The sequence below is a fragment of the Notolepis coatsorum genome (assembly GCF_963971535.1).
Source record: "Notolepis coatsorum genome assembly, chromosome: 1".
In the NCBI taxonomy this organism is placed as follows: Eukaryota; Metazoa; Chordata; class Actinopteri; order Aulopiformes; family Paralepididae; genus Notolepis; species Notolepis coatsorum.
Window position 1 is genome coordinate 250756982 of NC_140165.1, and position 27699 is coordinate 250784680.

The window sequence follows — 27699 nt, forward strand, 5'->3', positions numbered from 1 at the left end:
CAGTTTCAGTTTATTTAAAAAAAATTAAATAAAAAAAGGACAGTACACATTGATAAACATTTCTGTAGATGTGTCAGTTTTAGCCAGCTGGCTAATTCGCAACTGTAGTCCTTTTGGCAAGATGTTATGAGACCGACAATACATCTAGAACGGAAGCATTAAAAGTACAACACAGTATTTACAACACAATCCAACATAATAATAAAAGCAATAATAAAATACACAATTAACTGATTAAAAGTGATTAGATGTTTGATTGGTTAATAACCAGGTATTGAGTTTTTTTGTAAAGGTGTGGTAGGTAGCACAGTGTCTCATTTCAGTTGGTAGGATGTTCCAGAACTGAGTGGCTCTGACTACAAAACAGGACTGACTGAAGGAGCTGGACCTAAACGGCACAGTACAGTCCCCTCTCTGGGTAGATCTTGTGGACCTATTATAAGATATTTTTTGTTTGCTAAAAGTACTGAGGGGTCCCCGATGTTCTGACCAAAGGACATATACAAATAACATAAAACAACACATCCATATTCTACATACCGGTATCTAAAAACAAGTCAATAGCATCCTGACCAAATACCATAAAATAGCGCATTTCTTATACATTAAATCATTAAAACAACAATCCAAGTATGACCTGACAGATATCCGGCCACTTTACCCCAGAGATATGAGCGGACCTGACCTTTAAATATTCCTCTAGATCCTGACAGTTTTATTCTAAGTGGAAGGCTGTTCCACATTGAGATCCCGGTGTAGAAAAATTTGCTCTGAGCCATAGACTTGACCTGTGGAGCTACATCATCTAAAACAGTCAAGAAATTACTTTTAAAAAGATGCCAAGCCTCATCAACATCCTTGCTACCCAGAACATCAGACCAGTCCCTCTCTGAAAGTTTCTGTTCAAATGCCTCCTTTGAGTAGGTCTTAGTGCATCTAAAACAAATAGATCTGTGGTTCCCTGGATTGGTCTGTTTATTCGATATTTTCCGAGTGCAATATATTACATTGTGATCACTCAGAGCAAGTCCTTTCCTGTTCCGATGCCAAGATCAAATCTAAAATAGACTGGCTGTTTACAGACACTCTAGTTGGCTCCTTTATTAACTGCTTTAGACCAAACACTTTACAAAAGTTAGCCAGTGATATCGCTAGACCGTTTTTGCGGCGGGACATTAATACATTGGAGTTGAAATCTCCCAGGATTAAGCATTCTTTCTCCAAAAAATGTGGGTCTGTAACATACACCAATGATGCTGTTGATCAGTAGAGTCCTTTCCCAGCTCAATCCACACCGTTCCTCATCCTAGCTGCGGCTAGTTAGCCACAAACCAATGCAAAATCAATGGGGTCAAGTTCCTGTTTGTACAGCCTGACTGAAGACAACTGAAGTGTACTTTGTGCACCATGGAGTAGACCTCAATCGTCTTCACAAGTACGAGGGACAGCGTGGCTTGTGCTGAGAAAACTCTACCGGTCAATAACATCACTGGTAAGAAGCAGATAGGACCAGGCACCAAACATCAGACCCATCCCCTCAGTCCAGGAGAGAGACTGAGACTCAGTGTGGGGTCTTGTATGTTTGTACAGAGTAGACTTAGGTTAGCTATATACAGTATATTCTTTTCTACTACCCTGCCTGTACCTCCCCTCCCCTGTGCTGCTAGGACTCCAGAAAAGATCCATCAGATCGTACCTTATCTTATCCTATCTTATCTCACTTTACCATATCTTATCTTATCTCACCTTACCTCGTCTTATCCTATCTTATCTCACTTTACCTTACCTCATCCTATCTTATCTTATCTCACTTTACCTTACCTTATCCTATCTTATCTCACTTTACCTTACCTCATCCTATCTTATCTCACTTTACCTTACCTTATCCTATCTTATCTCACTTTACCTTACCTCATCTTATCCTATCTTATCTCACTTTACCTTACCTCATCTTATCCTATCTTATCTCACTTTACCTTACCTCATCCTATCCTATCTTATCTTATCTCACTTTACCTTACATTATCCTATCTTATCTCACTTTACCTTACCTCATCTTATCCTATCTTATCTCACTTTACCATACCTTATCTCACATTACCTTATCTTTTCTTATCTCATCTCACCTTACCTTACCTTATCCTATCTTATCTCACTTTACCTTACCTCATCTTATTCTATCTTATCTCACTTTACCTTACCTTATCTTATCCTATCTTATCTCACTTTACCTTACCTTATCTTATCCTATCTTATCTCACTTTACCTTACCTTATCTTATCCTATCTTATCTCACTTTACCTTACCTTATCCTATCTTATCTCACTTTACCTTACCTCATCTTATCCTATCTTATCTCACTTTACCTTACCGTATCCTATCTTATCTCACTTTACCTTACCGTATCCTATCTTATCTCTCTTTACCTTACCGTATCCTATCTTATCTCACTTTACCGTACCTTATCCTATCTTAGCTCACTTTACCTTACCTCATCTTATCCTATCTTATCTCACTTTGTCGTATCCTATCTTATCTCACTTTACCTTACCTTACCTTATCCTATCTTATCTCACTTTACGTTACCGTATCCTATTTCATCTCACCTTACCTTATCTCACATTACCTTATCTTTTCTTATCTTATCTCACTTTACCTTACCTTATCCTATCATCTCACCTTACCTTATCTCACATTACCTTATCTTTTCTTATCTTATCTCATCTCAACTTACCTTCTTATCTTATCTTACCTTACCTTACCTTACCTTACCTTCTTTTGTCTTAATTGGTTCAAACTAGGGATCATGGGCGGATTTAGGATTGTAGGAGATCCGGGGCTTAGCCCAGTTAGGTGTCCGCGTTTTTATTTTTATTTTTTTTATTTTTTTTTATATATATTTAATTTTTTTTGGGCAGGCAAGCAGTGGTTTCGAGGGGGTCAGGCACGACCCCCTCCACGGCATTTTTTTTTTTTTTTATAACTTTGACCAGACAGCTGGTTCTTTTTAGCGTTTATCGCTTTTTCTGGTCAAGCATGACCGACAGAAACAGGTTGAATGGGATATAGATCAGGGGAAGACACTCTGAGAAAATACGGCGAGTCCGGGAGTCGAACTCGTGTACCCCAGATCCGTGACGCGCACGGTTGTCCCCGACGCCGAAATAACGCAGAGATACGCGGTGAGCTACTGGAGCTCCCCCACGGCAGATTTTTTTTGAATTTAATGAACCTGTACGTGCAATTTCCTGCAATATAGAGCCTTCAATCTTGACCAATAAAGCTGCTCTTTTCACTATAAAACTCAGTTTATATTGCAGTATGATAGCCAAAAAAAAAGTTAAAATAAAAAGAATAAAGTAAAAAAAAATTTTTTTTAGGCCCCTCGTCACTAGAGGCCCACGGGCCGCGGCCGTTGTTAATCCGGCCCTGCTCGTCTGCCATATAGATAGCGAACGTATTTTGCAAACGAAGTCATGTCATCCAGCTGACACCACATATCTAGATAATATGACAACGTTAGCTAGCGGCTAGCACTGAAGCTAACGCCAACCATAATTATTTATTATTATTATTATTAGAGGATTTACGGTATGACCAGATGGCATTTCGGGACATGAAACACTTTTATTGTATTGCGTGGTAGAAGTTCTACCACTCAATAGTAAAGACATGTCTAACATAATCTTTTGTTTGAACAACTTACTGGAAAATCCTGCCACCGATAAGAGACTCTGTCGCCTGTGACACACACAAGCACTCAGCCTGTACTATTGGGGGGGGGATATATCATATTTTTCATATGATCAAAAAGTGGTGGAGCAAGAGCATACCTTTGCTTCCCCAAGTTCAATAGTGGGAGAGCAGATGCTCCGAATGCTCTTATGGCCAGGCGTCTATGATCACTGATACAAAGTAAAATAGTGCAGTGCAATAAAATAGTTAGTAAAATAGAATAAAATAATGCAATAGTGCATTGCAATAAAATAGTTATCATCGTATTTTTTCGGGAGGCCGGTAAGGAGTGCATTACAGTAGTCGAGTTGGCTTGAGATAAAGGCATGGATCTGGTTTTCAGCGTCCTTTTGATTTATAAATGGCCGTACTTTAGCTATGTTTCTAAGGTGGAAGAATTAAGTTTTTGTCAACTTGTTGATTGTGATTTAAAGCTTAGGTCTGAGTCTACCATAACACCAAGACTTAACTCACTCAAATACAGTTAGCAGCTGGATAGACCACAGATGGAAATTAGCTTCTGCTAAATCTGGTGCAAACATATTTTCATGTAACAATGATGAATTGTCAAAAAAACTATTTTTTCTTTTCTTTTTGAAAATAGATTCGGGGCTTTTCAGAAAACATTCAGGGCTTGAGCCCAAGTAGCCACCCCCTAGCCCCGCCCCTGCTAGGGATGTTCGATATTGGCTTTTTGTCCAACTCTTAATTTCCGATACCGATATCAACCGATACCGATATATGCAGGGTTTTCCCCCCCAAAAAAACTGAATCATTTCAGGTAATTAACATTACATATCTCTTGTCATGGAATTAACACAACATTATGCATACTTTTCACAATAAATAAAATAAGAATTTGTTCTTACTTGCTTGCTTAAAGGTTAAATAAATGTAATGTCTGTTTTTTTTTATTTTTTTTTTTATTTTGCAAACCGATACCGATAATTTCCGATATTACATTTTAATGCCAATATTGGACATCCCTAGTTCAAACTGCTCTTATCCCTTTCAGGAGACACGGAAAACCTTGACAAACTCCTGAAGAAGTGTCTCCTGGACACATTCCGGCAGACCGATGAGGACTTCTTGAAGAAAGCGTCCAGCCAGTAAGCTGTCTCACAGAATTCATCTTGTTAAAACAAGTCACAGAGTCTAGCTGTTTGTTATGGTCAGTATAATTCATCATGTTAAAACTAGTCACAGAAATGTTTGTTATGGTCAGTATAAATCATCATGTTAAAACAAGTCACAGTCTAGCTGTTTGTTATGGTCAGTATAATTCATCATGTTAAAACTAGTCACAGAGATGTTTGTTATGGTCAGTATAATTCATCATGTTAAAACAAGTCACATCGCTGTTTGTTCTGGTCCGTATAATTCATCATGTTAACACTTTGATTGCCTAAGGCTAAATTCATGATATACCATAGGTTGCCAGCTCTATTTGTCTATGGAGAAGTACCCCTTCTTTGCAGGGCTATAACTTTTTAAATTCTATTGCTAAATTGCCATTATTAGGGCCCATTCAATGTCCTATATATATTGTTCAGGGTGAAGCAACGTTAAACTTTTTCATTCACATATTCATACTAAAGTATGGTCTAATGTATAAGTATGTTTTCATCTCTTTCTGCAGCTTTCTCCAGAACGTGATCTATAGCCCCAAATGCATTATATTGATGATGAAATACAGTTTGATGGCAATCGGCGCGATATAAAAAATTCCAACTAGACATGGTTCTAGAAGTTACTACACATCATCTGATGTTGACCGGATGGGTGAGGGGGCGTTTATAATTCCGTGGGCAACATTATACCATTCATCTAGTGTGGGTCATATGTTCATCAGATCAGTTAGTATAGGAGACATTGAAAAATAACGCTGAATCTTACCGTATCTTCCTCGCGCCGTTGGGCGATGAGCGTGGAGTAGGGATGGACGGTATAAACGGTATGAATTTGCTCTACGGTATGGATTTTGACTATACCGTGTAACCGGTAGAGGAGCTCTAAAATAGCAATGACGTCATGTAACCACAGCGCAACTATTTCACTCGCATTTGCCCCTAAAAATAGATAGAATTAGTCATAGATAATAGATATGTGCGAACTGGAAAAAGTTATTTAGGAGGCTTCGCGCAGTGGGCGTGCCAGCCCCTACCGCACGCATGTAAACACGGGTCTAGTAGTCTAGTGGGACGGAACACGGGAGGACGGCGGCGTCTCCCTGAGCTAACGTTAGCTTAGCTACCGTTACAAAATGACCCAGTCAACTATTCACTTTTAGTTTAATACATGATGAGGCATTGTCTAACCGAACGGTATCTAGTCGGCCAGCTACCGATAGCTCCTGACATCAACAAACGCTCCACAAAGTCTAGTAGAGACGTGTATGCTACCTGTTAGCTCACGTTAGCGCAAGTTAGTTCACCGTTCAAAACGAAATGTCCCATTGAACTAAATAATTCACTGAGGCGTTGTATTAACGTTATATATCCGGCTAGCAGTAGCTACAGATAGCTCCTGATATTAATGTCTTATAACACTGATTCGATGCGTATTCGAGCTGAGGGCTTGCTGAGCAATAGGGTCCAGGTGCAGCGCCGGAGAATCCTGGCCGTAGCTCTGCTCGAGGCTACTCGAGTATAGGTCCAGGTGCAGCTCCGGAGAATCCTGGCCGTAGCTGGAGGCTACTAGAGTACACACAGACAGTGGAGCTTGTTGCGTGGTGGCGATGTCTCGCAGATAATACAAGTACAAGTCTAATTCAAGATTCAAGATTCAAGATTCAAGAGTTTTAATTGTCACGGCATACAGGTATACAATGAAATGCGGCTGGTCTTGCCCGCGACGATAAATTATATAATATATATATTTTATAAAAAAAAAAAAAAATTATATAAAATAAAATTAATTTTTTTTTATCAAAAACGATGATACCGTGATATATACCGTTACCGTCTATGCTTCAAATTATACCGTGATATACATTTTAGACCATACCGTCCACCCCTAGCGTGGAGTATACATTTTCCTATTATGGGATGTTTGAATACCCGGTCCATTTCCAGGTTGTATAATGGTATATACGTCCAAATCATGTTGTTTATCGAGTTATTGGCAACGGATCGCTATGTATTGTGACGAGCTAGAGTGCCGGAACCTATGGAGAGTGCCCGGAAGTAATATGGGAGAACAGCACATCGTCCAAGTAACTTCCTATTTGGCGATTGCGCCGATCGGCCACCAGATGGTGCTCTTGAACCGCTAGAGGGTTCAGTGGGGCTTTTTGGTGGGTCTCAGGCCAGCGGATGGGAAATATGAATCCGATCACAGATTTTTGAAATATTGATATCAAAGACGAGTTATGGCGTCTTCGGCAACTTGAGCATGGCGGGGAAGGACGCCTAAACTCGTCTTCTGGCAGTTAAAGTGTTAAAACAAGTCACATCGCTGTTTGTTCTGGTCCGTATAATTCATCATGTTAAAACAAGTCACATAGCTGTTTGTTCTGGTCCGTATAATAAAAAATTTTTATCCACTTTTTCTCCTTATTTTCTATTTTTCTCCCATCCCAATTTCGTCTTGCCAATTCTCCCTTCAATTCTCCCCTCCCCTGTCTCGAACGTTGCTAGACTATGCCTCCCACTGGTCGGCTGCAGTGAGGACCAAGCCTTGCATCACGTGTCCCCTCCGGTACACGAGGAGGCAGCTGTCGCATATTTTCACCTGTACATCGCGATCTCTCAGTGGCGAGGAGTAGCGCGTGGGAGGCTCACGCTGCCCCCGATACTTCCTGATTCTGCTGTACAGGCGCACCAACCGACCTGTAGGAGTCGCTGTCCACAACGTCCAATCCCCACCCACCGGCTTTCCCTCTACCACTGCCAATTGTGGTAGGTAGTATGAACGACCGGTCAAGCCGGTAGCAATGCCGAGAGCTGGGCTCGATACCAGCATATCCTGCGTTAGTGGCGAGCGCCTTGCCCACTGTGCCACTCGGCCGCCCTGGTCCGTATAATTCATCATGTTAACACTTTGGCTGCCATGGGTTAAATTCATTATCAACCGTAGGTTGCCGGCTCTATTTGTCTATAGAGAAAGTCCCCTTCTTTGCAGGGCTATAACTTTTTAAATTCTATTGCTACATTGCCATTATTAGGGCCCATTCAAAGTCCTATATGTATTGTTCATTGTGTAGCAACGTTACACTTTTTCATTCACATATTCATAGTAAAGTATGGTCTAATGTATAAGTATGTTTTCATCTCTTTCTGCAGCTTTCTCCAGAACGTGATCTATAGCCCCAAATACATTATATTGATGATGCAATACAGTTTTATGGCAATCAGCGCGATATAAAAAATTCCAACTAGACGTACTTCTAGAAGTTACTACACGTCATCTGATGTTGACCGGATGGGCTAGGGGGCGTTTATAATTCCGTGGGCAGCGTTATACCAATCATCTAATGTGGGTCAAATGTTGATAATAGCAGTTAGTATCGAAGACGGTAACTTTACACGCTAAAACTCACCCCAGTCTCCGCGCGCCGTTGGGCGATCATCGTAGAGTAGAAATGTTATCATTATGGGATGTAGATTTACCCGGTCCATCTCCAGCTTGTATAATGGTATATACGTCCAAATCATGTTGTTTATCGATTTATTGGCAATCGATCGCTATGTAGTGTGTCGAGATCGAGTCCCGGGACCTATTAGCGAGTGCCCGGAAGTAATACGGCCGTCCAGCACAACCTCTACGGCACTTCCTGTTAAGTGATTGCGCCGATCGGCCACCAGATGGCGCTCCTGAACCGCCAGAGAGCTCAGTGGGTCCTCCTGGTGGATCTCAGGCCAGCGGAGGGGACATATGAATCCGATCCCAGATTTTTGAAATATTGATATTAAAGACGCTGTAAGGCGTCTTCGGCAACTTGAGCATGGCCGGGAATGACGTGTTTAGGCGTTTCCCGGCACCCAAAGTGTTAAAATAAGTCACATAGCTGTTTGTTCTGGTCCGTATAATTCATCATGTTAAAACAAGTCACATAGCTGTTTGTTCTGGTCTGTATAATTCATCATGTTAAAACAAGTCACATAGCTGTCTGTTCTGGTCCGTATAATTCATCATGTTAAAACAAGTCACAGAGCCGTTTATTCTGGTCAGTAATGTTACTGTGTAATTCATGTTAAAACAAGTCACATAGCGGTACGTTTTCCTGAAACTACTTTATGTGGAAACAGTGGAAACCGCTCAGCATAGGAGTGTGATGTCAGACTGTGTGCTTCCGCACCACAGGAAGTGATGTCGGACTGTGTGCTTCCGCCCCACAGGAAGTGATGTCAGACTGTGTGCTTCTGCTCCACAGGAAGCCAGCCTGGAAGGACGGGTCGACAGCCACCTGCATGCTGGTGACGGACGACACGGTGTACGTAGCCAACCTGGGAGACAGCCGGGTACGAGTCTGTCCACGTCTCTGTCCACGTTACAGTCGGCTGGTTTTGAGACGACGTGTTCATTTTGGGAACTACGACACAAGCGTTACTTACTAGTAGGGATGTTCGATATTGGCTTTTTTACCGATATCCGATATACCGATATTATCCAACTCTTATTTTACGATACCGATATCAACCGATACTGATATATGCAGGGTTTCCCCCCCAAAAACGGAATAATTTCAGGTAATTAACATTACATAATCTCTTGTTGTGGAATTAACACAACATTATGCATACTTTTGACAATAAATTAAATAAGAATTTGTTCTTACTTGCTTGCCTGGGTAAATAAAGATTAAATAAATGTAAAAAGAAAAAAAAAAAAATCTTTTTGAAAACCGATAATTTCCGATATTACATTTTAATGCCAATATCGGCCGATAATATCGGACATCCCTACTTACCAGTGAGAAACGTGTTCGTCTGCATCATGGTGGTGATGTTATTACTCTTTTTTGTATCCACTTTTTCTCCTTATTTTCAATTTCGTGTTTCCAATTCTCCCCTCCCCTGTCTTGAACGTTGCTCGACTATGCCCCCCACTGGTCGGTTGTAGCAACCGACGAGAGATCTCGTTTTAAATTTTTATTAGCGATTTGAATTCATATTTCATCAATCTAGCCTCTCGTTACCACTGCAAACTCTCTCTGAGCTCCATTGGGAAAATACCGCCCCCTATCGTCTCCCTGTGGTACTGCACCCCTTTGCAATGGATTGAATGAAACGCATGGGGGAAAAAAAATCCTGCTTCCTCATTTTACTTCTCAGGCAAGTCACCTGAGACGATCGGACTCATTCTGGAGCCTCAGAACAGCGTGGAATATATATTTACAGTACCCAGCGTTGGATCAATAAACGCGATCGATATTTGGAATGGTGATCAATAATTGGAATAATCTTTTTGGAGAACATCTGATCTGAGGTAAGGAATATATTTTACCAGTCATAGGATAATCTGAGCTTTTTTCACAGAGATATCAACGTGTGCCCTATGTGTGTGTGTGCTGATCAGGAAATAAGATAATCGATTTTTCAGCCCGCTTCTATAACGTGCATAAGTACACATATACTATCGATAATCTAGCGTTTATTTGAAAACGATTCATAAATAGGCCGAAAAATTACAACGTTTTTTGTGTATTCCAGTAAAGGGCGTTTATCACAGAATCTTTATATTTTCCTGAAACTTTCAAAAAACTAGAGTATTTCAAAATGGTATAAAACGGAAATGAACCGATTTATATAAAAAATAAAAAATATACGTTTCGACAATGTTGACTGCAAACAAGTCATTGATAAGCGACGGCCAGATTATACACATAGCCATAATTTAAGATGTAGTTTATACGTTCGCAAATATGAGAGCTCTATCATTGAAGTGGACGCTGGCACGCAACGGGGTTCTGGGGCACCCGACCTCCGGCACGGAAAGTGTTAATCTACACCATTTTATTGAACTGTAATTAACACAACACACGGATTCAGTGTCCTCTAATGACATCACTGGTGGCCATATTCAAACTCATCAACTCTCAATAACTGTCAAACTAAAATAATGTGTGCAAAACAGTTCAGAGCCTTGGGATATGTGTGAGATTAAGTGCAAAATAAATCAGCGTTGTTTTTTTTGGTGAAGTGGCCTTTAACTCATTCTACGCCAGCCACGAGAAAAGTCGGGTTAACGCGCCAATCACGAGAAAACTCCTGGTTTTAATCGTTATTTCTTTTATTAGCTATATCCATTAATTTTCATCCATCCAGCCTGATGTTATCATTGGGAATGGGTCTGAGCTTGCAAAAGGGCAAATGCCGCCTACGCCTTCCAGCTGGTATTGCACTCCATTGGAAATGGTGTAGTTTCTTTTCTGGGACGAGCCGTGCGGGCGGGGTTTAGGTGCTCAGGCGAGGTAGGCTTTTGCAACGTTCATGTGTAACGCTCGGTAATGTGGTACGGACCTCCACGAGCAGTATTTGGAATGGCGATCAGATAATTTGATTATTTCTTTTGCATTACATCAGAGACAAGGTAAGAACACTATATATAAATTTGATCGTTGATCTGATATTTCTTTCTACCGCGATCGACGCTGTCTCTGTGTGTGTGTGTGTGGCTGTGTGCCGTTGAGTGCAGGAGCTGGCGGGGGCTCTTTTCATTCTTTTTTTTAAAACTTTATTTTTTAGCGTTTATCGCTTTTCTGGTCAAGCATGACCGACAGAAACAGGTTGAAATGGGATGTAGAGCAGGGGAAGACATTCTGAGAAATGACGGCGGGTCCGGGAATCGAACTCGTGTCCCCCAGATCCGTGACGAGCACGGTTTTCCCCGACGCAGAAATAGCGCCGATATATGCGGTGAGCTACGGGAGCCCCCCCTCTTTTCATTCTTGCATGAGGAAGGATAATAATGATGATCTAGCGTTGATTTCAGGAAGATTCGATAATCAGGCGAAAAATGACAACGTGTTTAGTGTATTCCACTAAAGGACTATTATCGCGTCTTTCCCTGGAATTACTCAGAAGCACCCAAACTATTCATATTCAAAGCGGTATCAAACGGAAATGTACAGATGAAAAAACAATCTGTTTTGTGGATGTTGACTGGAAGCAACTCACTGACAGTCGACGGGTGTATTAGACCCATAGATATAATATAAGATATATTTTAAGCACTCGCAAGTGATCAAAGCACCCCATTGACTTACAGCGCTGGCGTAATAGCGCCCTCTGGTGCATTAAGCGATGGCGCAGAGATGCACAGAATATTTGGCCACCGAAAATGGTTAGGTTTTAGCACCGAAAATATATCACTGAATGTCAAATAACGTGTTGTTGTGATGACATAATCAAAACGCGGTTACAGACATAGCAGGCGCAACGTGTAACGTGAGCAGCTTGGCAGCTCTTCCTGCGTTCTGCAGCCTGTGATAACTCCTCTTGCGTGTCGCGCTGTTTCTATGTAAACTCCGCGAGCAACGCATCCAATAAATGCGTCTTTAACATAGGGCTGGGCGATATGGCCAAAAACGCTATCGTGATAAAATAATAAAATATATATTTTTTTTATATATTTTTTAATAATAATTTTTTAAACATACACATAAACATAAACATAACAACATAAAATTAGATATACAAGCATTAATTAACAGTACACATCCAATGAAATCACCATTTAAATAAATGTATTATACGAGATATACACCTAATACTTGCTATCTAATACCCTACACACATATGCTCTCGCTCGCTCCCCCCCACCGGACCCCCACTTGGATAATCCATCCATTATCATTCGCTCCTAACCAGGCACTACAATTCATATGCTAGCTTTTATTCTCTCCACCACTTCTAACCACATTGCAATTTTGGATTCACTGACACCTAAAATTCTTGCTGTAGATATTTCTAGATAAATCACATCGAGATATGTAAGAATCCAAACCTTCCGACAAATTTTTTCCGGTTGAAACCATCGTGATGCTATCAGCTTTTTAGCCGCTGTGATACCAGATAAAACTAATCTCTTTAGCTGTATAGGGACTGCAAACTCAAAAACATCATTCAACAGGGGGTGTACAGGTATATTCAGAATTAAGAAATTTGATAATTGCTGGGACACTTCTTTCCAGAATATCTTAACTGGTGGGCAATCCCAGTACATGTGCATAAATGTACCCTCATCCCCATTTGTACATAAGGAGCATTTTGAGTCTTGTTTAAGTCCCATTCTGTTCAATCTTATAGGAGTCAGGTATGTCCTGTGAATATAGTTAAGATTAATTTGTTGATGGTCCGGGTTACGTGACGCAATTCGAGCGTTTGCCCAGACTTCTTGCCAATCAAAATTTATTTCCAGGTCTGGTATATCCCTCCTCCAGACTGAGTCTAGGGGGAGGACTCCATATGAGGACGTTAGTAATTGATTATAAAAATCTGATACAAAACCTCTCGATGTCTCTCTTTCATTGAAGAATGTGTGGTATCTGTGGTGTTCAATTGGTATCCTTAATGGGACTCCATGAGCCTTCAAACATACCAATAACTGTGCGTAAAAATAATGTGTGGAACTGGTGAGATTACATTTTTTATGTATGTCTTTATATCTACAAAAACCCCGTTTGTTGAAAACATCTCCTAATGTGTGTATGCCCTTTATGTATAAAATAATTTTCATATAACTCGATATCGATAATTATCGTCGATATACATTTCTGTCAAGTTTAATTAACTTCTTATGGCCGGCGCCGACGGGCTATTAATAGACTCAGTTGTTTTGAAGAGTCGAAGACGTCATTACGAGACTAGTTGGAGTCGAGAGCCGTCGCGTGTCGAGCCAACCCTTTGAGAAGCGTTGTGGTCCCGGCTTGAATTCTCGATGGATGTGTCCAAGTCCATAATCCATATAAATCCATTTAGTTATATCCAACACAGTCTGAATGAATGTTTCTTGTGATTATGCCGCGTGATTTCAAAACAACTGAATATCTCGTCTCGAGTTGATGTCGTCATCAGTCCGCGCACGTTCTTCTACCCCAGTGCATAGATTATTATATTCCACCAGGGGGCAACCTACCGCCACTGGATCATATGCATTATAAGAATGGAACTAACACAGTTAGCCAGAGCAAGCGTTGTATCCCACGACAATGTACTAAAATCACCCTAAAATACTCCGTTCCGCCCCAATACATTGCAACAACGTCCACCGCATACCCCACACTACTCTAACCGTTACCCTCAGAATTCACGCCACACACCCACTCCGCACGTAAACTATACAATAGCGGCGTGCAAGCTAATGATCCTAGCCAGCCTTGTTTCCTACCCAGACTCCCAGAGGTGCACCGCGGGTCTCCTTCGCTGTCGCCATCTCCTTCACTGATTGGTTGTTTGATCCAAGCTTGGAAAATCGATATATCGAAACATGTTTATTTCGAGGAAATAATTTATTGCGATGATTATCGTTATCGTTTTATCGCCCAGCCCTACTTTAACATGCTTTATATACTAATATGCCTGTCGCGGTTAAAAACCTTTTTAACTAACGTTAGCGTTAAGCTAGCTAACAACCTTCCATTCGTCTTTCACTCTCTTAAGCTACGTCATCCCCCGCTAAGAGTCACAGGAGATGTAGTAAATACAACAGTCCTTCCATGTAGGCTAGAACGCCGTGAATTATGACTCAGTAACCACTACAGTAACATTATTAAATCTGCTATAAGCTATTTTCCCTCTCGTGTGTGTGTCTTTATGCAGATCTTTATGCCGTTTTAAAGCACCTTGGCTTTGTTCAGAATGCACTTTGTTGTAGTTATCCTACAGAGAAAAGAAAATGCACTTGACTTTAATGCACATTTTGTTGTATGCAAAGAGAAAAATTTTTAATTGTACAATCTTTCAGCAGTCAGTCTGGAATTAATGTATGCATTCAAAAGTGCTGAATAAATGTTTTATGGGCCCATAATAGTGATTATTAATATTATTTAAGTAAAGTTTTGCCATAATCATGTATTTTGCCATAATCAGGTAGCTAAAAAAAAAAAAAACATTATATATATATTTATATTAATAATTTTCGGACTTTCGGCATTCGGTTTTCGGCCAATCCTATTTTCGGTATCGGTTTCGGCCAAGAATTTCCCATTCGGTGCATCCCTATTGAGTTAGTGCATGCAGTGATGTAGTGCTGCTCTCTCTCCAGGCCGTGCTGTGTCGGGTGGAGCAGGGAGAGGGTGGGGCAGAGACCAGGAGCGTGACCCTGGCCCTCAGTAAGGAACACAACCCCACCATCTATGAGGAGCGCATGAGGATCCAGAGAGCAGGAGGCACCGTCAGGTCAGAGAGGGTTCACACACGTTTCATTTTAAACTAGATTAAGGAGAGGATTCACACACGTTTCATTTTAAACTAGATTAAGGAGAGGTTTTACACACGTTTCATTTTAAACTAGATTAAGGAGAGGATTCACACACGTTTCATTTTAAACTAGATTAAGGAGAGGATTCACACACGTTTCATTTTAAACTAGATTAAGGAGAGGATTCACACACGTTTCATTTTAAACTAGATTAAGGAGAGGATTCACACTAGTGGTCTGCAAGGGCCTTGAAATAAAGCCCGAGCCCTGCCCGAGCCCGTGAACTTCAGGCCCTGCCCGAAAATAAGCCCGACTGTAAATAATATTTTAAGCCCTAGCCCGCGTGAAAACCTGAAAAAAATTATTATTATTATTAAAATATAATTTTTTTTGTATTTGTTTTAAATATTCGAAACACGGTTTTATATGAACGTAATAAATAAACAAAACTAAGAAGCATTTACATAGCCTGTTTCGCAATGCCGTCTCTCCCAGTGCTCGCTTATATAGACTGACTCACACATCAGCCTCGTAAAACGTATTGAAGGCTATAGAATCTTCTTTGACACACACACACACACACACACACACAATAGCCTACTCAGTCAAACAAACAAACAGAAAACAGAAATCAGATTTCGAGCAGAGCAACGTAATGAAAATCACAACAAAACAAGTAGCGAGTCGCGACCCAGCAAATAGTAAACATCACTCACCAGACGTCAGCAACGCGGTGAACACCGTTAACAAAACCGGCTACATACATCCCAAGAACAAATTAAAACGTTCGCCAACTGGCTATATTCCAACACAACCAATCGAGTTGAACTTGTCCCCTGAGTTCTCCCTGCGCGCTGCAGTAATTACATCCAAATGTTTCTCTGGCGCAAAAGAGAAAGCGAATCTTAAAACGAAGGTTATCATATAACCCTAGTTATATGAAAAAAAAGAAGAAAAAAAAACGGCGGTGCCCGGGCCCGGCCGAGCCCGAATTATTTATTAAAAAAAAAGCCCTACCCAGCCCGAACCCGCCGGGCCGGGCCCCGTCGGGCCTGGGCAAGGTTGCAGTGCACTAATTCACACACGTTTCATTTTAAACTAGATTAAGGAGAGGATTCACACACGTTTCATTTTAAACTAGATTAAGGAGAGGTTTTACATGTGTTGTATTTTAAACTAGATTAAGGAAAGGGTTCACACACGTTTCATTTTAAACTACATTAAGGAGAGGTTTTACATGTGTTGTATTTTAAACTAGATTAAGGAAAGGGTTCACACACGTTTCATTTTAAACTACATTAAGGAAAGGGTTCACACACGTTTCATTTTAAACTAGATTAAGGAGAGGTTTTACATGTGTTGTATTTTAAACTAGATTAAGGAAATGTTTTACATGTGTTGTATTTTAAACTAGATTAAGGAGAGGATTCACACACGTTTAATTTTAAACTAGATTAACACTTTCAGTGCCCATCACGTCATATGACGTTTTATCAGCCCAATGCCTGAATGCCCACGACATGTAATATCGTTTTATTTTTTTATTAGCGATCTGATTTCATATTTCATCAACCGAGTCTCCCGTTGGTACACCAGCCCCATCAGGAGCTCAGAATGGAAAAAAGCGCCCCCTATCGTCTATCCCTGAGTAACTGCACCTCAGTCGTTTAGACCAGGGGTTCCCAAACTTTTCAGGCCGGGGCCCAGAAAATAAGGCGTCAGAGAGCCGCGGCCCAATGCACATCGTCTGGCTTTTTTTTTTTTTTTTTTTGTCATGCGACCGATTTTTTAAGCCAAATATCACTTCAATCCTATTAAGTTAGTTCAAGTTAGTTATTCATTTATATGTGCTATTTATGTGAGGGCTAACTTGTTGCAAAATAATAATGATAATAATAATAGCCTCATTAAAATACTATTGTTGCTTCGGTTGTTTTCAGCGTTTTATGTGCATAATCTGTTATTTAGTTTGAAATGTTCGTTGAAATAAGTAGATTTTTCGTTTTTGTTTATTTATTAAGTTAATATAAAACCATATAGTCACATTTTAGAATACTATAGAATATAATTTTAGAATACAACTAGAAACACTGTCCTGGCCTGCTTCTAAGTTCAGTGGCCTGACAAAATTTAAAAAAAAAAAAAAAAAAAAAAAAAAAAATAAAAAAAAAAAAAAAAAATTTATTTTTTTTTTATTTTTTTTAGCTCATCTCGCGGCCCATCCGTGGCTGCTCGCGGCCCACCTTTGGGTCGCGACCCCGACTTTGGGAACCACTGGTTTAGACTGACCTGGGATCAGTGATATGTAGAGGCGGGGCCAGCTGGCTCCCTGAGCTGGCAAGCCGTCTGATGAACATGGAAGTCATCGCGGGACGGGAATCAGCCTGGAATATATATTCACAGTAGCCAATTGATAGTAGACAGTAGTGATCGATTTTTGGAATGGCGATCAGGAATTGGAATGATCTTTTTGGAGAACATTGATCTGAGGTAAGGAATCTATTTTACCAGTCTTGGGATAATCAGAGTTGTATTCGCTGAGATATCAACGTGTCCCCTATGTGTGATGTGTCTCTGTGTGCGCGATCGCTGATGAGGAACTAAGACAATTGATTTTCAGCTCGCGGCCCCAGCGTGCATACGTACACATACTATCGATAATCTAGCGTTTATTTGAAAACGATTCATAAATAGGCCGAAAAATGACAACGTTTTTGTGTATTCTAGAATATTCCAGTAAACGTCTTTTATCATGGAATCTTTTAATTTTCCATAATTTAAAACATAGATTAGGCGTTATTAACGCTAACATTGAAGTGGATGGTGGGCATTCAAGCACTAAATCGTGCGCCCCCTGCTGGCACTGAAAGTGTTAAGGAGAGGATTCACACACGTTTCATTTTAAACTAGATTAAGGAGAGGGTTCACACACGTTTCATTTTAAACTAGATTAAGGAGAGGATTCACACACGTTTCATTTTAAACTAGATTAAGGAGAGGATTTACATGTGTTGTATTTTAAACTAGATTAAGGACAGGTTTTTACATCTGTTGTATTTTAAACTAGATTAACACTTTCAGTGCCCATCACGTGATATCACGTTTTATCAGCCGAATGCCTGAATGCCCACAACGTTTATTAGCGTTTTATTTTTTTATTAGCGATCTGAATTCATATTTCATCAACGAGTCTCCCGTTGGTACAGCAGCCCTGTAGGAGCTCAGGTGTGAAAAACCGCCCCCTATCGTCTCCCAGATGGTAATGCACCCTTTTGGAATGGACTCAATGAAAATGGATGAGAAAAGAAAAATCCGGAATCCACATTTTACTTCTCAGGCATGTAACCCGAGCCGATCGGATTCATTGTGGACCCTCAGAACAGCGTGGAATACATATGTACAGTATGTAGCGTTGGATCAATAAAAGCGATCGATATTTGGAATGGCGATCAGGAATTGGAATAATCTTTTTGGATAACATCTGATCTCAGGTAAGGAATCTATTTTACCAGTCTTAGGATAATCAGACCTGTTTTCACGGAGATATAAGCTTTTCCCCTATGTGTGTGTGTGGCTGTGTGGCTGTGCGAGCGATCAGGAAATAAGAGAATAGATGTTTCAGATCGCCTATATAGCGTGCATACGTACACATATACTATCGATAATCTAGCGTTTATTTGAAAACTATTCATAAATAGGCAGAAAAAATTACAACGTTTTTGTGTATTCTAGAATATTCCAGTAAAGGGCGATTATCACGGAATATTAATATTTTCCTTGAAAACGAGGGCTTTTCAAAATGCTATAAAACGAAAATGAACCGATAAAAAAACAATCCGTTTTGACAATGTTGACTGCAAACAAGTCATTGATAAGCGACGGGCAGATTAGACACATAGCCATAATTTAAAACATAGATTAGGCGTTATTAACGCTAACATTGAAGTGGATGGTGGGCATTCAAGCACTAAATCGTGCGCCCCCTGCTGGCACTGAAAGTGTTAAGGAGAGGATTCACACACGTTTCATTTTAAACTAGATTAAGGAGAGGGTTCACACACGTTTCATTTTAAACTAGATTAAGGAGAGGATTCACACACGTTTCATTTTAAACTAGATTAAGGAGAGGATTTACATGTGTTGTATTTTAAACTAGATTAAGGACAGGTTTTTACATCTGTTGTATTTTAAACTAGATTAACACTTTCAGTGCCCATCACGTGATATCACGTTTTATCAGCCGAATGCCTGAATGCCCACGACGTTTATTAGCGTTTAATTTTTTTATTAGCGATCTGAATTCATATTTCATCAATCGAGTCTCCCGTTGGTACAGCAGCCCTGTAGGAGCTCAGGTGTGAAAAACCGCCCCCTATCGTCTCCCAGATGGTAATGCACCCTTATGGAATGGACTCAATGAAAATGGATGAGAAAAGAAAAATCCGGAATCCACATTTTACTTGTCAGGCATGTAACCTGAGCCGATCGGATTCATTGTGGACCCTCAGAACAGCGTGGAATACATATGTACAGTATGTAGCATTGGATCAATAAAAGCGATCGATATTTGGAATGGCGATCAGGAATTGGAATAATCTTTTTGGATACCATCTGATCTCAGGTAAGGAACAATGTTGACTGCAAACAAGTCATTGATAAGCGACGGGCAGATTAGACACATAGCCATAATTTAAAACATAGATTAGGCGTTTTAACGCTATCATTGAAGCACTAAATCGTGCGCCCCCTGCTGGCACTAAAAGTGTTAAGGACAGGTTTTTACATCTGTTTCATTTTAAACTAGATTAAGGACAGGTTTTTACATGGGTTGTATTTTAAACTTTTGCCTAGCAGTCATTGTTTGCTGACATTACAGATTCTACGTTTAAATAGTCTTTTCACCATTGTCACCAAAACATGTATTCGTTGCTTATTCATTGTTTTTATTAATTAAGTCTTTCTTCATATTTCGCCATGTGATTGATTGTATGCTGTCGTATGCTACTGACTGCAGGGTAAACCAGTGTTTGTCCCCATGTGTGTTGCAGGGAAGGCAGAGTGCTTGGCGTGCTGGAGGTGTCGCGGTCTATCGGTGACGGACAGTACAAGAGATGTGGAGTTATATCCACTCCTGACCTAAGACGATGCCAGCTCACAGCTAACGACAGGTAGCTACACTCGCATCTAACGACAGGTAGCTACACTCACAGCTAAGGACAGGTAGCTACACTCACAGCTAACGACAGGTAGGTACACTCACAGCTAACGACAGGTAGCTACACTCACAGCTACACTCACAGCTAACAACAGGTAGATACACTCACAGCTAACGACAGGTAGCTAGACTCACAGCTAACGACATGTAGCTACACTAGTAGCTAACGACAGGTAGCTAGACTCACAGCTAACGACAGGTAGCTACACTCACAGCTAACGACAGGTAGCTGCACTCACGGCTAACAACTGGTAGCTACACTCACAGCTAACGACATGTAGCTACACTCACAGCTAACGACAGGTAGCTACACTAGCAGCTAACGACAGGTAGCTACACTCGCAGCTAACGACAGGTACAGCTACACTCACAGCTAACGCCATGTATCTCTTTGTCTGTCTGTCTCTGCCAGGTTCATAATTCTGGCCTGTGATGGACTGTTCAAGGTCTTCTCAGCTGACGAGGCAGTTAAATTTGTCCTCTGTTTCCTGCAGGTACAGTAAGAATGGATTTGTTTTGTAGGAATGGATGGTTTTTGAGAGCTGCTGATGTCTATATTTAAATGAAGGGATAAAGCACTGTCTGAAACAAGGGTGTTGTTGGGACCTCATTTATCCACATGCTGCCATGCTGTTTTTGTCCTGACAACACATTTGTAATAATAATAATAATACAACTTTATTTGTATAGCACCTTTCATACAAGAATTGCAGCCCAAAGTGCTTCACAGCAGTAAAATAGACATATAATGAGCATAAAATAGACAGAATAAAAGCAATGCAGAGAATAAGAAATGGGTAGAAGCAATACAGGTAATAACAGTACAAATATTGACTCACGCAGTTTAGTCATCTTCATTGTTAGATGGTCATAAAACACTTTAGTTTGAAGTTACTTAATTTTTGATTGTCTGTTTTGATTGATTATCCTGTCATTCATTTAGTTGCATTGTTACCCTGTTTTTTGTATTTCTTGTATATTCTTAATCCTTTGTAAATTGTACAGTTTGTAATCCTGGTTTACAGTTTGCAATCCTGATTTACAGTTTGTAGAGTTTTAAAGTCTTGAGAGAATCGTACCCATGTACACAGTATATTTATTACCTACAACATGGGCACTTCTTCATCTCAGATATCGATACCACAACCTTGAGTATCTACCTATACCAATTCAATACCCCCCCTAAACATGTGCTAAACTGTTAATAATCCATTAGTATGGATGCACAATGCTTAACAGTGTTTCCCATTAATTACCTAGACTGTGGCGGTCTAATTAGTCCCGCCACAGTTGTATAATGAACCAATTTTTTATTTTTTTTTATTTTACTATTTTTTTTTAAATATAAAGTTTGCCAATAGGGATGTATCAGTAGTATTGGTAGTAGTCGTAATAGTAATCCACTATATTTTTTTATTTTCTAAAAGATAAACCAGTTCAACACAGATAACCACTTTTGCTTCATTTCTTTGATGGCTCAAATGTATGCTCTAGTCCAGTGGTTCCCAATCCTCTCCTCGAGACACCCCAGCCGTTCCATGTATTTGTTAAATTCCACCACCAGCACACCTGATTCAACTAATAAAGGGCTAGTTAAGTTGAATCAGGTGTGCTGGTGGTGGAATTTAACAAATACATTGAACGGCTGGGGTGCTTCGAGGAGAGGATTGGGAAGCACTAGTCTAGTAGATTTTGTGTTTTGAGCACAAAGTTCATCATAGATCTAGCCTCTTTATTTTGTTCTCAAAGTGCACCAGATTGATGCATTTAACTTTAAAATGTACAACAAAAAAAAGTTGCGGGGGGGCATGCCCCCGGACTCCCCTAGAGGGTCGGAGGTTCACCCCCCATAGTCTCTGAAAATCCTGTGGGAAACACTGCTTAACCTCTTGAGCCATAGCCATATTTTCAGAAATTCGCCTAAAAGTACATACCCAAGTAAATGGAAGATTGCTCCACTTCTACAGTGACCATTTGCATGTTTTTTTGGGGCATGTCTAGGGACATCTATGGACCTCAGGAAATGTATTCCCAGTGTCAGAAATATTGTGTCTGTTACTATTCTTGAGTAAATTGTAATGAACCAAAGGAGAATATTAATTATTATTTCTTTTTTTCCCCATCTTTGATGGTGAATAACACCATACTAACATTGACAAGACGTGAAAAATTTAGCTCATTCAGCACCTTCTTGAGATCAAGTGTACAAAATATCTCGGCCCGGTACAAGGCCAGTTGGGCTTAAGGGGTTAAAGGAGCACACCAACATTATGGGAAATATGCTTACCGTCTTCTCCAGAGTCAGACGAGAAGATGGATATCAATGTCTTCTCTGTGTGTTCAGTTGAACGCTATCCTGCTGCAAGCTAGCCTAGCTTAGCACAAATTAATGGAAGTGGATACGGACCAGGCAGCTAGCCTAACGTCACGGTGACCAAATTCGTCCACATTTTTATAGGATTCTATCACATTTTCATAACAATAGCGAATATAACTTACCCTGCGCCGTTTTCATTGAGGTTTCTTACAAATTAACAATGTTTTATTTGTCCTTTATATGCGGATAACATTAAAATCTTAAATTGTACCATTATGTTCCCCTTTAGACAACAAACATAATGCTAATGATGCACTTTTGTTAAGATAATTAGTAGGGATGCTCAATATTGGCTTTTTTACCGATATTGTCCAACTCTTATTTCCGATACCGATATCAACCGATACCGATATATGCAGGGTTCCCCCCCCAAAAAACGGAATAATTTCAGGTAATTAACATTACATATCTCTTGTTGTGGAATTAACACAACATTATGCATACTTTTGACAATAAATAAATGTAAAAAAAAACCCGATACAGATATTTTCCGATATCACATTTTAATGCCAATATCGGTAGGCCGCTAATATCGGACATCCCTAATAATTAGGTGACCATTCTCGGTCACTATATTCAGGTCGCATTAATAGTTTAACGCTCCTGTGTTCAGATCACGTTTTCCTAATCCGGTGCTGACCTGTGAACAACTAGGTGATAAAGGTCTTGGGATTTGTAGTCATTTTGTAGTCCTTTTAAACCAATGCTGCCATCTATTGACAACAGAAAGTGTTGTGTATAACGTTAAATTGATTAGAGAGGCTACCCGCACTTGTAAACACCGTCGCCCAAAACACATTCTAGAGATTCCCACTTTTTACTGGTACATACGTTCATATCTAATAGTCTTTAGATTACTAAATATAGATGAATACTCATGAAATTTGATATATATATTCTAAAATAAGTATAATTTCACTTCATCTACCTGTCGGCATGAAATTCCCAAACGCTGACAGTAAAAAAAGCCTGGATGTCGCGCAAAATGGGGCGTGACCAAATTTGGTTTTGGGGGCGTTCCCAGACAAAGAGAGTGACCGAGATTGGTCTACGTTCCGTTAGTTGTTGGCCAAAAACACCTCTCCCAGAGTTCTAAGCTAGGCTAACCGTCTAACTCCAAAGTTCAGTGCTACATGCAGTTCACAGTCTTGTATAATGTGTTCAGAAACTGAATTCTATACATCCATGTGATTATCTTTCTTCTTCAAATGTGGACCAATAACAGTGTTGTGTGACGATAAGCCCTGTCCATTGTGTCCATCTCCACGGCAATATCCTCACTGACACCATGTCTCCCTTCAGGACGGGACAGTGGAGACAAAGGAGGGGCAGACGGAGGCCCGATACGACGCCGCCTGTCAGCGATTGGCCAGCGAGGCGGTGAGGCGGGGCTGTGCAGACAACGTCACCGTCATCCTCGTCTCCATCGGCTTCTAGAAAGACTCCGGAGCAGCAGGTCAACAAGTACTGGGAGAGTTGTGTGAAAGTTGGTCTTTTCTGTAATTCATTCGTCCCAATACTCTTCACCTCGGCTGGAATCAGAAACACTGTATTTGATAAATGTACAGGAATCTGTCTTAGAATAGAATAGAAATACTTTATTCATCCCGAGGGAAATTTGGCACTACAAATCGCTCACAGTAAACATTTAGGTAGACAAAACAAAAGTCACGAATAAGAATAATAATAAGCCTAGGAGTAAAATACGGTCCGGGATATACATTTCCTATGTTATGTATATACATTCTAATATAAAATATACAGTAGACATATACAGTAAATGTAAAATTGTACAATGTCGGTTTAAAAGTAAAAGTAAAAGTCCAGGAAGATAGTACTGTCACCCTATGCTCAGTGATGCAGTGAGGCACAGACTAGTGATGCATTATAAAGTCTGATGGCTGTCGGAAGGAAGAACTTCCTGTGCCGTTCAGTGCTACATCTAGGGAGTCTTAGTCTAGCACTGAACGTGCTCCCTCTGTCAGCCAAGTCTGTGTATAGTGGGTGGGAGGGAGGGCGTTGTCTTGGTGACAACGGTGCAAAGACACATTCAATTTGTTGATTAGTTAATTGGTTAGCTAGTTTGTTCGTTAGTTAATTAGTTAGTTGTATTTACATGACATGGATATACACAATGCAGACATACACAACACTCCATTAATGCATGCCACGAATTGATGAGGATAACGCAAAGGAAGTTGACAAAAGGATTAAGGACTTATTTCCATTGTGGTCCTCTATATGGTGGCAGGCATAAAAGGCCAAGCGTGATCGTTATGCCGATCAACACTCCATAGAACATATACAAATATATATATATATATATATATATATTTTTTGTATCCACTTTTTCTCCTTATTTTCATAATAATAATTTCGCTGTTTCCAATTCTCCCCTCCCCTGTCTTGAACGTTGCTCGCATATGCCCCCCACTGGTCGGTTGTAGGGAGGATGGAAGCCTTGCATCACGTGTCCCCTCCGATACACGAGGAGGCAACCTGTCACATCTTTTCACCTGCCAGCGCGGACTCTCATTGGCGAGGTGTAACGTGTGGGAGGCTCACACTACCCCCGCCATTTCCTGTCTCTGCTGTGCAGGTGTCCCCCAACCAGTGCATGTGAGCGGATCGGAGCGTGAGCGGCGCGGGGCGTGGAGCGGCCGGTTTTGACGTGAGCGAGGAGTGGGTTTTAAAATGAGTCGGCGCGACGTCCGGAGCGAGAGTTCTCCTCCGCTCCAATCCACTCCAGGTCGCTCACAGTGGTTTAACACTGTTGATGTAATATACATGCAGTACAATGCCAAAGCAACAGATGGCGATGTACAAACATGAAGGCCATTTTCAACCAATGAGAAGGGTGAACCTGTGATATCATGTTCAGGCTTCACTCCTCCTCCTTCACTCACTCCTGTTAGAAAAAGTATCGACGCCATTGTTGTTGACGTTAGCTTACATGCTAACGTTAATGGCAGCGACCATAGCATTGTGGCTCGGCTAGCCTATCATCGCTTAATAGAGCTAATGAATGGATAAACAACGTTATTTAACATTGCAGAATGGGTACAATTACAATGCGGCTCAATACAAACAATTGTTAAGGGGCCCAGGGGGTGTAGACTGTTGTAGTTTGAGCTAATTTACACCATGCTCCAAAAAAAAAAAAAAAAATTGCCGAGCGATCTGGCGCGGGGAGCGGGGAGCGCTCGATTCAAGGTGAGCGGGGAGCGAGCGGAGAGCGACTTGGGGGCGGGGTCAACATGAACGATTAGCGGAGCGGACCAAGCTTTAAAGAGCGAAGAGCGGATTTCTCGGCCGCGCCGATCCGCTCACGTGGCCTGCCCCCAACCGACCTGTAGGAGTCACTGTCCACAACGTCCAGATTACCACCCATCGACTTCCACCCGCTGACTCTGCCAATTGAGCCAGTATGACGGCCGGCCCAAGCCGGAGGCAACGCCGACAGCCGGATTCGAACCCGGTGTCTCTTGCGTTGGTGACGAGCGCAATGTCCGCTGCGCCACCCAGCCGCCCAACAAATATATATTTCATAACAAACGACTGTGTAAACAATGCAGACGTTTTATAAAAACCTGCATTGATCAGTGCTTAAAAATATATATCTTTTAATATATACATATATATATCTTTCAAAAATGATTTGCAGAATTTTACAGGATAGACACACCATGGTACAATGACAGCAGGGTCACATGGACAGTATGTCAAACCACCTCCTTCCATTTATAAATATATGTGTACGCACCAGTGTTAGCAGCCTGGCATACAGTGTGATTTCAGCCGTGGAGGAAAGTGAGTGAGGATCTGAACAATAATGTCCAGCAGGGTTCAACATATAGAAGTATATATCGTCCGATGCGGTTACTGAAAGTATACATGAAGAAATAAACATCCCACAGGTTGTCTTCCCCCACACTCATTATTTATGACTTTATTAGTAACTAAATACTCTGTTTAGGTCATCGGACCATCTGAAGAATGAAGGTCAGATGACTGAAACGTAGTATTTAATAATAAGGTTGAATGTAAGTGACGACTGTTCCTGTCCAGAACGCGTGAATACTTTGGGCAGAAGAAGAGTGCTTCCGCGTTGCCGTTGTGCGCATGCGCATGAGCCGCGACAAGCTCCTCTACAGAAAAATAGGAGGAGAAAAAGTGGATAAAAAAAAAGAGAATATTGAATAATAAATAATTGTTCTGAACTGGAAAGAGAGTTGAACCCAGTCTACAGCCCATCTCTGGGTCTCGACCTGCTAACTGAAGAATGCCGACTGGCTGACATGTGAGTCTAGATGTCAAAACCATCAGAGGTGTTCTAATCTCTAATGAAATATTTCCTTATTTTATATATATATATATATATATATATATATATATATATATATATATATATATATATATATATATATATATATATATATATATATAAAATCATTTTGCTCATAATTTGTCAATTTCTACACGATTTTCAAATAAATGTAATTTTCTGATTCTTTCCAGTGTCATTGTATTTTTCTAGCAAACCTGGATGATACGGTTATGGCCTCATTGAGTCATGGTGTCCTACTCGATCAACCCTGCTATCAGAAGGTCTCATTGAGTCATGGTGTCCTACTCGATCAACCCTGCTATCAGAATGTCTCATTGAGTCATGGTGTCCTACTCAATCAACCCTGCTATCAGAAGGTCTCATTGAGTCATGGTGTCCTACTCAATCAACCCTGCTATCAGAAGGTCTCATTGAGTCATAGTGTCCTACTATTTTTTTCAACAAGTCTTAATTACATCAATATTGTTCTGTCAGAACAGTATTATGTTTTATTGTTCTGTCAGAACAGTATTATGTTTTATTGTTCCGTCAGAACAGTATTATGTTTTATTGTTCCGTCAGAACAGTATTATGTTTTATTGTTCCGTCAGAACAGTATTATGTTTTATTGTTCCGTCAGAACAGTATTATGTTTTATTGTTCTGTCAGAACAGTATTATG

The 27699-nt window shown here is 40.5% G+C and overlaps 1 protein-coding gene across 2 annotated transcripts in view; it reads left to right on the forward strand.

Annotated features, from left to right (window-relative positions):
* The window catches only part of ilkap (integrin-linked kinase-associated serine/threonine phosphatase), a 75945-nt gene extending 51432 nt beyond the window's left edge, over positions 1-24513 (forward strand). For both annotated transcript variants that reach the window (XM_084335962.1, XM_084335963.1), the window contains exons 5-10: positions 4751-4844; positions 9110-9197; positions 14944-15077; positions 20148-20267; positions 20727-20808; positions 23994-24513. In XM_084335962.1, the coding sequence (XP_084192088.1) occupies positions 4751-4844; positions 9110-9197; positions 14944-15077; positions 20148-20267; positions 20727-20808; positions 23994-24128 (653 nt within the window). In that variant the 3' untranslated portion in view covers positions 24129-24513. The remainder of the gene's footprint in view (positions 1-4750; positions 4845-9109; positions 9198-14943; positions 15078-20147; positions 20268-20726; positions 20809-23993) is intronic.
* Positions 24514-27699: the final 3186 nt, after the last annotated feature.